Source organism: Stegastes partitus, unplaced genomic scaffold (assembly GCF_000690725.1).
Source record: "Stegastes partitus isolate 25-593 unplaced genomic scaffold, Stegastes_partitus-1.0.2 Scaffold1656, whole genome shotgun sequence".
Taxonomy (NCBI): Eukaryota; Metazoa; Chordata; class Actinopteri; family Pomacentridae; genus Stegastes; species Stegastes partitus.
The window spans coordinates 105316-115889 of NW_007579387.1; the positions used below are offsets into that span (position 1 = coordinate 105316).

The 10574-nt window shown below is 43.5% G+C and overlaps 2 protein-coding genes across 2 annotated transcripts in view; one reads left to right on the forward strand and one right to left on the reverse strand.

Annotated features, from left to right (window-relative positions):
• The window catches only part of mto1 (mitochondrial tRNA translation optimization 1), an 8991-nt gene extending 2921 nt beyond the window's left edge, over positions 1–6070 (forward strand). The window contains exons 3-13 of the mRNA XM_008301305.1: positions 123–322; positions 419–536; positions 1597–1895; positions 2009–2121; positions 2209–2399; positions 2590–2720; positions 4122–4326; positions 4486–4657; positions 4753–4862; positions 5443–5600; positions 5733–6070. Of these exons, the coding sequence (XP_008299527.1) occupies positions 123–322; positions 419–536; positions 1597–1895; positions 2009–2121; positions 2209–2399; positions 2590–2720; positions 4122–4326; positions 4486–4657; positions 4753–4862; positions 5443–5600; positions 5733–5903 (1868 nt within the window). The 3' untranslated portion in view covers positions 5904–6070. The remainder of the gene's footprint in view (positions 1–122; positions 323–418; positions 537–1596; positions 1896–2008; positions 2122–2208; positions 2400–2589; positions 2721–4121; positions 4327–4485; positions 4658–4752; positions 4863–5442; positions 5601–5732) is intronic.
• LOC103371841 (tectonic-3) lies at positions 5921–10574 on the reverse strand. The gene is made up of 14 exons (XM_008301304.1): positions 9971–10574; positions 9438–9552; positions 9251–9348; positions 8988–9100; positions 8781–8892; positions 8375–8487; positions 8245–8283; positions 7755–7829; positions 7552–7671; positions 7364–7462; positions 7153–7256; positions 6826–6973; positions 6503–6637; positions 5921–6398 (listed from the first exon to the last, which is right to left on the reverse strand). Exons 1-14 carry the CDS (start codon positions 10344–10346, stop codon positions 6153–6155), a joined length of 1893 nt encoding a protein of 630 aa, XP_008299526.1. The 5' UTR covers positions 10347–10574; the 3' UTR covers positions 5921–6152.

Genomic DNA, 10574 nt, shown 5'->3' on the forward strand with positions numbered 1-10574 from the left:
ACAGTCCAGAGACTTGTGTCAAATTGGTGATGATGGTGCAAGCAGATTGATTGCAAAGTGTTTTCTACTAAATCATACAGACACACTCTTGACTCTGACCTGCTCCTGTAACATCCCTCCAGGCGCTCTGTCCTGCAACCCGTCTCTGGGCGGAGTAGGGAAAGGCCAGCTCGTGAAGGAGATCGACGCTCTGGACGGGCTGTGTGGTCGAGCTGGAGACTACGCTGGCATTCACTTCTCCATCCTGAATCGGAAAAAAGGCCCCGCTGTGTGGGGTCCGAGAGCCCAGCTGGACCGGCAGCGCTACCGAGAATTCATTCAGGTATCACATATAGAAGAAAGGAGTATGGAAGGGTTTTTTTTTGTCTGTGAGTGAATTTAAATGTGTTTGACTGTGTGCCGGCTGTTTTCCGTTCAGTCGGAGCTGCTGTCCACTCCCAGGCTGACGGTGTTGGAGGGCTCAGTGGAGGAGCTGCTGGTGACGGAACCAAACCCAGAGGAGCCTGGAAAGCACCAAGTGACTGGGATACGTTTGGGTAAGCAGCATTTGACAGCTGTCTTAAGTAGGAAACCAACCTGTCCTGTACATATTACAAACTGAATTTATTGTCACTGTAGTTAGTAGATTAAATGTGACAAATGAATAATAAATAACACACTGACTTCCTGACAGTCACTGCTTTACTTTGAGGTAAATATCTGTTTTGAGTTCTGATATTTTTAAAATCGTCTTCAACACATTATTTCTGTCGGAGCTTTTTTTTTTTTTTTTACCATCAAATTTAGGTGCATTTTTTGTTAGATTTTTTATTTTTTTTAAATCCCTGTTTAGTTTTGTAAGTCATTATTTTACATGTGGAAAGAAATACAGTCTTTTTGTACATTATCCCTCTTTTTCTGTTCCTGTCACCTGTGTAGTCATTGACATTTTTATCACTGTAATATAAAATCCTGCACCTCCATGAAAGCAGCACAACTATGGGTTGAAGCAGAGAGAACTCAACAATGTCTTCTGAGCTGTATGGCAGAGTTAAAATGCCACAAAACATAAAAAATACAAACAAAAAGGGAATTTCTTCATTTCTTATGGTACAAAAATATTTAAAAACCTGGACAAAAAGGTTCCCAAGTGCCCATACAGGGAAAAAAAACACGTAGACTCTACATACTACAGATATTTTTACATTTTTACTTCCTTGTCTCCTATTTGCCCTGTGTAAACACAACCTGCAGTTCAGCTGAAATTCACAAAAGTATTGCCTTGTGACTGATGACATTGCGTTTTATTGCTTTATTTTTGACAAATTGTTACACTGGACTTGCAGAATAAAGTGATTTTGATGACGTGTCACACTTTTAAACTTAGTTTTGGTTAATTTTGCAGACAGAACAGCTCATCAAAAATGATTAATTAAGATGACAGGCTTTTTAAACCTGGTGGTGGTGGTTTTGTGGTTCAGAGGGTCAAAACAGATTTCAGTTTCTAACATATGAGCCAACAACTAAAACGCACTTCCAGCATTTTGAAATGTATAATTACAGAACAAGTCATGTGTTAATCAGCTCCTGATTCTTTTTCACTTCTTTCAACACCAGTGAACTGTGACCACCCGATCTCTGCCAGCTCAGTGGTTCTCACCACTGGTACTTTCTTATCCGGCTCCCTCTTCGTGGGCCAGACCACGTCCCCCGGGGGTCGGATTGGAGATGCTCCATCCAGTGCCGGACTGTCCCACACCCTGAGGGAGAGGCTGAAGCTAAAGATAGGCCGGCTGAGGACTGGGACCCCTCCCAGGATTGTGAAGGATTCAGTGGACCTTTCCTTGACTAAGCTTCACCCCCCTGACAGTCACCCGACCCCGTTCAGCTTCCTTAACAGCCGCACAAACTGCAAGGTAAAGCTAATGCGTCTCAAGGTGCTCCTGTCATTGCCTGGTCTATAAAAGCTTTTTTCAGAACTGGCAAGTGTCATTTCCAGTGAATGAATGTTTTATTTTGAAACTCACAGCCTGAAGAGCAGTTGCCTTGCTACCTGACCTACACCACTCCTGGTGTGGAGAGAGTGGTGAGGGAGAGTTTTCATCTCAACTGTCACATACAGCAAGACGCCAAAGGTCCCAGGTACGCACACGTATGACAAAGATGCTCGACCTTGTGCTCAGCTGTCCTGCTATTCAAAAGGACTAAGCGTGTCCTTGCCTCTCACAGGTACTGCCCCTCCATCGAGTCGCGAGTCCTGCGCTTCCCAGGCCGGCAGCACCAGGTGTGGCTGGAACCTGAGGGGCTGAACTCCGACCTTTTGTACCCACAGGGTCTGTCCATGACCATGCCACCCGATATCCAGCTCCGCCTCATCAGAGAAATCCCCGGCATGCACAGAGCGGAGATCCACACACCTGGTACAGCGAATCCTGTTTGCTCTGCATAGTAACAGATTTGCAGCACATCAGCTGCAGCTCAGTCAGTCCTGTTCTGATGTGACAGGTTTGAATGAGACAACACGGCAGACTGACATGTCCTGCTTGTCTCTAGTTTACGGATCTAACAGTCAAATAAATGTCGCTGTTGATGTTTTTTGTTCTCTCCCAGGTTATGGAGTACAGTATGACTTTGTGTGTCCCACTCAGCTGAGCCCTGCGCTCCAGGTGAAAAGCACTCAGGGTCTGTTTCTGGCCGGTCAGATTAACGGAACGACGGGGTACGAGGAGGCTGCTGCACAGGTAGCTGCTTTTTTTCCCCCTCCTCTGGGGCTCATACAATTATCACGGGTCATCAAACTCCATCTGGATGGTCCTTCTGCTCTCTATCACGGTGGTTCTCAACCTTTTTCGAGTCACTAACCCTGTCTTTCCACCCGCACCGTCCATAAAGCAAACACATTAATCACTCGTAAACGGCCTGCTCCTTCTCTGTCACGATCAAATTCTGTAAATAAATGTTTTGCTCCACATTTAGTGGCAGAGTAACTGCATGCCGCCAAGCAGTTTAATGGGTTTTGGTCTAAATATTTCAGTGTATGATTACTGTAAACCCCGTAGCTAAAGAAGTGGGCATTTGTGTTGTGAAATGGTGAAATTAGTTGGACTTAATGGAGAGTTTTGAGTGTGTGTGTCCAATATGAATGCAACTGGTACAGGCGATTTAATGTACAAACTAGTCCCCATTCTAGAATCTGTTTCATTTAAATTTGTTTTTTTTCCCTCAAACATTTTGCAGCCAGGTTGAGAAGCGTTGCTCTAACACACAGATAGAAACACTTACAGCAAACCACAGATGTACAGACCGACATTTAGCAGAAGTGAAGCATATTTAGCACAGTTACCGACTTTGAATTGAAGGCCAGCATCTCAGATTTGTTACTTCCGGTGTGGCTCGTAGTTATTCCCGCAGGCTGACGAAACAATCGACACATTCAGTGTTTAGCAGACAGAGTTAACAGGATTTACGCTACTGCAGGAATAATGTGAGTTAAATGACGGGCCTGTTCAGTGTGATTGTCAGCTGTAGGAAGCGATGTTTTCTGCCATCTATAGTTGTTTGTTCTTCTGAGATGCATTGTCATGTAACTGCTGCTAAACGCTGAACCGTGCATGTGCCCACATATCGGCACAAACTAACACCCTAATTAGGAGGAAATACATAAGAGCTTTCTTTTAGGCTCTTTAACAGAGTATTACCGCAATACCCACAGCCAAGTTGGTGAAAACCAGCCTAAAGACCACTTCACAGAAAACGTTTTGTTGAGAAAATGGCTTCATTGCATGTCAGGTTGGCACTGGCAGCAGCCTAGTCTGACTCAAAGAAGAAGAAGTAACTGTAACTGATTAGTAACTGTGATGTGATCATTTAATGTCAGAACAGGTAGGACAAATTAAATGTGATTACAGTAGATCATTAACTCCAACACTGCTGCCTGTCAGCTCTAGATTCAGTAAAAGTGTGCTCTTGTTACTGTTGCTTCGTTCCAAACCGTCTCTTCAATGATTCACATCTGCTTTGTGTGTTATTTGTCGATCAGTGTAACAAAGCGTGGCAGCACCGTGCACGTATCGTATCACACTGAAGCACATGAGCAGGGAAAACACTGAGACTCTGATGGGAACTGTTTTGTGTCTGAGCAGGGCTTGTGGGCGGGGGCGAACGCTGCCCGCCGGGCGCTCTCCACGCCTCCGGTAGCGCTGTCTAGAACGGAGAGCTACATCGGAGTTCTCATTGATGATCTGGTGAGCCGAGGCGTCACAGAGCCGTACCGCATGTTCACCAGCCGGGCTGAGTTTCGAGCCTCTCTGAGGCCGGACAACGCCGACCTCCGCCTCACTCTGAAAGGTTGGTGTGGTGTCTGTGGCGACAGCGTACAGCACAAAACCATTTCTGCTATTCATCTGTTATCTGACTGTAAATCTTTCTGTGATGCTCGCTGACACATGGTCACGACTCTCACAGGTACTTTTAGTCTTTCTCCTCTCGTGACCTTTCTCCTGTCAGGCTTTGAGGAGGTGGGCTGTGTGTCTTCCTTGCGCTACCAGGAGGTTGTAAGAGTCAGGAACAGTCTCCAGGATGCACAGACGGCCCTTAGAGCCCTCACTCTGTCCGCCGCCAAATGGAAAGAAACGCTGCCCAGCATCCTCATCAGTGGGACCAAGAGCACCACAATGACGTGAGTGACGATATTTTAATTCACTGCTCAGCTGAAAATGTCTAATGTTACACATCAGGACACAGTTAAGAGAACATCTCTGGCTTCTTTTTCAGCGGTATGGACATAATGCGGTACAAAGACGTGTCCTTTGAAATGTTGGCAAATGTCTTCCCAGAGCAGCTTTCATCTTTCATGGAATTCTCACAAAGACTCCAGATAGAAGGTAAAACATGTGACAAACTCTTACTCACATTGCTGTTCAAACTGCTGCTTTAATTGCTGCTTTTTAATAGACTTGTTGTCACTTTTTAAATGTATTATTCTTATTATTATTAGTCATAGTAGTAGTAGGATTATTATTATTATTATGTTATTATATATATAGATATATATATTTAAATTTAAATTGAATTTATAATTACTACTGTTATTTTTCTTTGACTTATTGCTCTACATAATCTGCTGCTGACGTCTCTGATTCTTACATGGACTCTACTGTCTGACTACCTGAGCAGCAACACTCACACTGTTACTGGCAGCAGGCCTGCCACTGCACATAATCTGCTGCTTTCACCTGCCCACCTTTTTGTGTGTTGTTTTTCTTTTTCTTGCTCATTTTTAATGTGTCACTCTTTGCCCACCTAATTGCCCCTCAGGAATAAATAAAGTTTTTTCTGACTCTGATTCTGATAATTGTAATATTTGGCCCAGTTGTTCCCCTGCTTCACCTCAACATGTTGCTTCGTTGTTATGGCATTTTTAGCTACTATACAATCTGACATTTCTCCATTTCTGTCATGTAGCTGTTTACAAGCCTCACTGCGACACACAGAGGAAAGAGATTGAGAGAATTCAGAAGGAGGAGAACATGTCTCTGCCACAGGACGTGGATTATCTCTCTCTGCCAGTGCCAATGTCTCAGGAAGTCAGAGAGATTCTGGACAGAGTTCGACCGAGCACTGTGAGTCTGCACATTCAGGGCATTTGCTGATCATTTCTGTCATTTTTCCAAAAGAAAATATGGAATTAAAATGGTCATTTTGTCTACCAGAAACAAATGAATATGCAGTTACTCCTCTGCTTTATCCTCCAGCTGGGCGCTGCTACTCGTCTGGAGGGTATAACTCCTGCTGCCATAGTGAGTCTCCTCAACTATGTGCAGTTCACGGGGAAAAGGGAGAGAAGAACGAACAGAAACCAACCAGACCAGAAGGAAGAGACAGAGGAGGAACTGTGTGCAAGAAACGCATCTTTACCTCAGTAATACAATGACTACAACCGTCTCGTAGAAATGTGTATATTTATATAAAAACAACAAAAGAATAAATTATGGTATTTAAGGATGGAACATGTCTTTGTTGTGCCCTACTGGTAATGGGCGACTTTTTACATTGTGAAAAAGTTCAACAAAATAAAACCTTGACACATTAATTTCAGTTCATTCATAGAAAACCTTTCCTCACACCAGCAAGTTATTAAGAAATTCCTAACTACTCCAGTGCTACCTCTCCTGCTACCTAGAGAAGAATTCTAATCCTGTTAGCAACATGACTGTGAACAGCATTAAACTCCATGTGACCTTGTCAGTGTCGCTGCCGTTAATAACAACGTGGCCATCTAGCTCAGCGGCGCCTCTAGTGAAGAAACCGAATGGAAACTTCCAGTGAGGCTGAGGCAAACCCCTGGGGGGTTCTGGGTAAACTGTAGTGTCAGCAAACATAACTTTGGTGGTCAGAGCGAGAGGTGATGACATAGGACACTGAAAGACAGAGAGGAGGAGAGTGTTTGGACATCTTCTCAGAGGTAAAATAATGAAAGGAAGACTTGTTTGAAATCGTCTGCAGAGGAACAGAGTATATGTACCTTGACATTTTGACACTGGAAAAGGTATTTGGCTCCCAGGATGTAGCTCTGTGGGAGGTCAATGAGACCCTGGCGAGCCCACAGCACTTGGATTGAGAGAGAGTGGGGAAGGGTGCAACCTGACTCACATGTTTCCTGACAGAGGGAACAAAGAAAATGCAAAGTTTACAGATTCAAAAAGCCACTTAAAATACAATCACATCTTGGTTTTGCCAACAACCAAAACCTGCTATAAAGGACACTTTTATTCAAGTTTAATGGCATCAAGTCCTTCTGCACACACACACAGCAGTTACTGTGTCAAACATTTCATTATTTTGTACCTGCAGACCAACACGACAGTCCTGAGTGATGACTCTCGTCCACTGCGGTTGGGAGCCTGAGTTCATGGCGATCACATCAGGCGTAGCGAGTCCCTGCAAGATCCCATAAATCTGTGAACGTAGCTCCGAGCAGTCGCTAGCTGCAGAACTAGACAGCACAGGGGCAGAGAGAAATGAAAGAGAGCCACATGTAAGAGAGAATAGAACTTATGATTGCATTTTAATCTTAAATACTGGGACTGATTTACAACAACTTTAAAACTCCTTTTTCTTTAAATGAGGTAAAACAAGATGCGATGAAGCTAAAACAACAAACTGCTGGCTAACCTGAATGTGCAGCCAGTGATAGTGTTGTATGTGAAGAGGACTGGTGCTCGTCTGCTCAGGTCAGAGGAACATTCCCCACCTTGGGACACTCCTAGTGTTGTTAACTGACTCACTGTTAAGGATTAATGATGCATGACTGACTCAACGCTTTCCAGATTAATTCAAATCTAACCCATAAAGGAAAATTTCGTTGAATTGTTGCTAAGGATACAGGATTCACTTGGTCATCAAAACGACCAATGACAGGAGATCCTGTTAGAAGTCCGACTGCAGACGTTAGCCCTCCTGGAGTGGGGCTCGGTGCAGCCAGCTGCAAGAGACAAATGGCGATAATCTTAATGTTTGAATTTGTTGTTTATTTGGTGTCTTTGATAGAATCTTCAGCTTTAATTAGTCTACCTGAAAATGTACAGAGTGAGTCTGCAACAAGTCCTGATTGGGATCCACATCAACCAAGACGACATTGACTGATGCATATGTGAGTTCACCTCTGCCTGTGTAACCTATGACGAACTCCACCTGCAGGAGAAGCAGGAAAGGCAGAATCAGTCATTTTGATGCTTCGTCATGAACTTGAATACATCACTTGTGTGTTTGCTGACCTTCTGCACTGCGTTAATACAGGAGTTGTTTTGTTGGCTTGGTGCAGGCCAGTCAGACAGCGGTGTCACTGAGATCTGAAACCAGAGTTAGTGAAGCTTTATACACGTTGTCAGACAGAAAACACGTAAAATGATTTTTACTGTTGGTATGAAACATTTACATTTATGCACATGTTGAACCTTTACATTTTTTTTGACAGCTTCACACTCAGGAAATAAGCAACAATCATCAACTTTTTAGCCGACAACATCTAACAAGTTCATATTTTATGCTGCAAACAGAACTTATACAGCAGATGAAGTATTTGTTGCTTTTCTAAGGACTTTGGGTTCTGACATGCTGGAGAAAAGCCCACATACTAGTCATAGAAGCTGATTTATATTCTGACTACTGAACTCAACTGTTGCAGAGGCATGTGAAGTGCAAAATGAAAACGTTTCTGCCGATGCCATGCATGGCTTTGTGCTGTATTTACAATCAGTGACTTACCAGAAAATCTGACACTGGCACCATCTCGCCTATGGGAATCTGTAAACAAAAAAAAGTCTATGTTAGCCTGTGTGCTGTGAGATTCTCACCAGTAATCATGTACTTAAAAGCATTAAGTGGATTTGCTGACCTTAATCAGACTCAGGTCAGAGAAGTAGGAGCGGGCGCTGAGACTTGGATCTGTGGTGCATGACTGAGGAGACACCATGCGGGTACAAGACAGAGACACAGACCTCAAGAACTCTAGAAGCAGATGAAGACAGAACATAATAAGAGAAACAGTCACCATAGTTAGTACAGTAAAGGGCTGCTTTGCACACAGAGAAGACTGTATACTAACTGTTTATACAATGCACAACAGAAAACGCACTTAAAAATGCCTCTAAGTCCACTCTAACCATGGCTGTCACCTGGGAGGCAGCTGAGATCATTGCAAAACTACACAGTTAATTGCCAGGACTGCATTTGAAAACTGGCTTGGAAAAACGTTGCTACCCTGTGATACTCAGCATTCAACTTTATATGTGTGGACTGACTTGCAGGGTTGCGGTTGATACAGAACGCAGCAGCAGCAGCTCCTGCAGACGGCTGACGGAGGAGACCCCGCACAGAGGAGTTAGAAAAATACGTCTGGATGACATCATCAACCTACAAAAAAAAAGCATTTTCTTTCAGAAAAATATGCTTATTTAATACTGTAGGTAAAAACTGTGAGCAGAAATCTTTTAGCATCATATGTGTACCCTGTAAAAATCTCTGCTGTGACGGGCGATTGTTGGCTCTGGTGGTGAAAAGTGGTACGAATCCCCTAAAGCTGGAAACTGAAGTACAGCTGGGAGAGCCTGGGGTGCCTTATCTGTGGTGGGTAGAAAAATGCACATTTTTTAAGAGTATTATTGGCAGGACGCTTATGCCTCCCCCTGGTGAAAGTACTTGTCAAAGTTGAATAATGTATAGCTCATTTACAATGTTTTTCAATTCATGTATTCACATCATATCTATTCACCTTCAGGCCGGACACAGAGCAAGGAGTCAGTCACAGTGATGAGAGATGAATTCACGTTGGCTCTGAACATGAGCCATTTCTCAATGCAAACTCCTGATCTGTAAAATAAGAAGGTTTAGGTTCCTAAAATGCTTTTTTTTTTTTTAACGAGCTCTTTATGTGCTATAGTATTGCATAGATGACTTACATGGCTCTCTGTGGACATCCAGTGAAGACAGTACTCAAGTTGGCAACGTCACAATCAACTGTGTCACAACAGCAGCCAATGTCACAGAAGTCAGGCGTCAAATCACAAAGACAAACTGGAAATCAACAGAAAGAATCATGTTAGTCAAGACAAGATAGTATATACAGTTGAAACCACAAGTTTACATATATACTGTATATACTGTATAAAAAGACATATAACTTTTTTTTTCTCACTGTCTGACATTAACTGTGGCAAAACCTTTACTGTTTTAGGTCAGTTGGGATTACCAAAATTATTTCTGTTTGCCAAATGGCAGAATAATGAGAGAGAGATTTTTTTAAAATAATTTTTTAGAGATTTTTTTTTATTTACGATGTATGTAAACTGTATTTATATAAAGCATTGAGATCAGATATTATTTAAATGGACATTGATTGAAGCTGACATGGCCTAACAAACAGAACACTGAGTGGAGACAAAGAAAAAGAGATGGACAAATGTTTTCAGCTCATGGGGCAGGTGGACGTTACCCTGAGGAGTCACTGCAGGCTGGACGGTGGTTGCAGACGGAGCCTCGGTGTCCACAGTGGGCTCTTCGGACACAGGCAGCGTCGGGGTGACCGTGAAGTTGTCAGTGGTATTCAAAGTAACTTCCTCCGTGAAGTTGTCAGTGGTATTCAAAGTAACTTCCTCCGTGGAGTTCACAGTGGGATTCAGAGTGACCTCCTCCGTGGAGTTCGGGTCCTCCGTACCGCCCGGAGCAGGGGTGGCTGGGCTGAAAGGCTCCCTATTAGTTGGGGTGGAATTGACGGTGGCGGTGAGCCCCGAGTCTGTGGCTGCGTGGGCCAAACGTCCACACAAGACGATAAATATCTGAAGTGAACGAAACCAGCGGCGGGAATTCATTTCGTCGACAGAGACATGATGCGCTGAGCACTGCGAGCTGTAGCTAATTAGCTAGCTAGTTCATTAACGTTAACTTCACCGTTAACTTGAAGTTCTTCTCTTATGTCGCTCGGTTGAACCTCAGACACTTGAACACATGCGACAAAATAAAAGTATGTTCACATGACACTATTAGTACCTCCGCAAACGTTTACCAATGCAGCATTTAGCTACATGCTAACTCAGTGC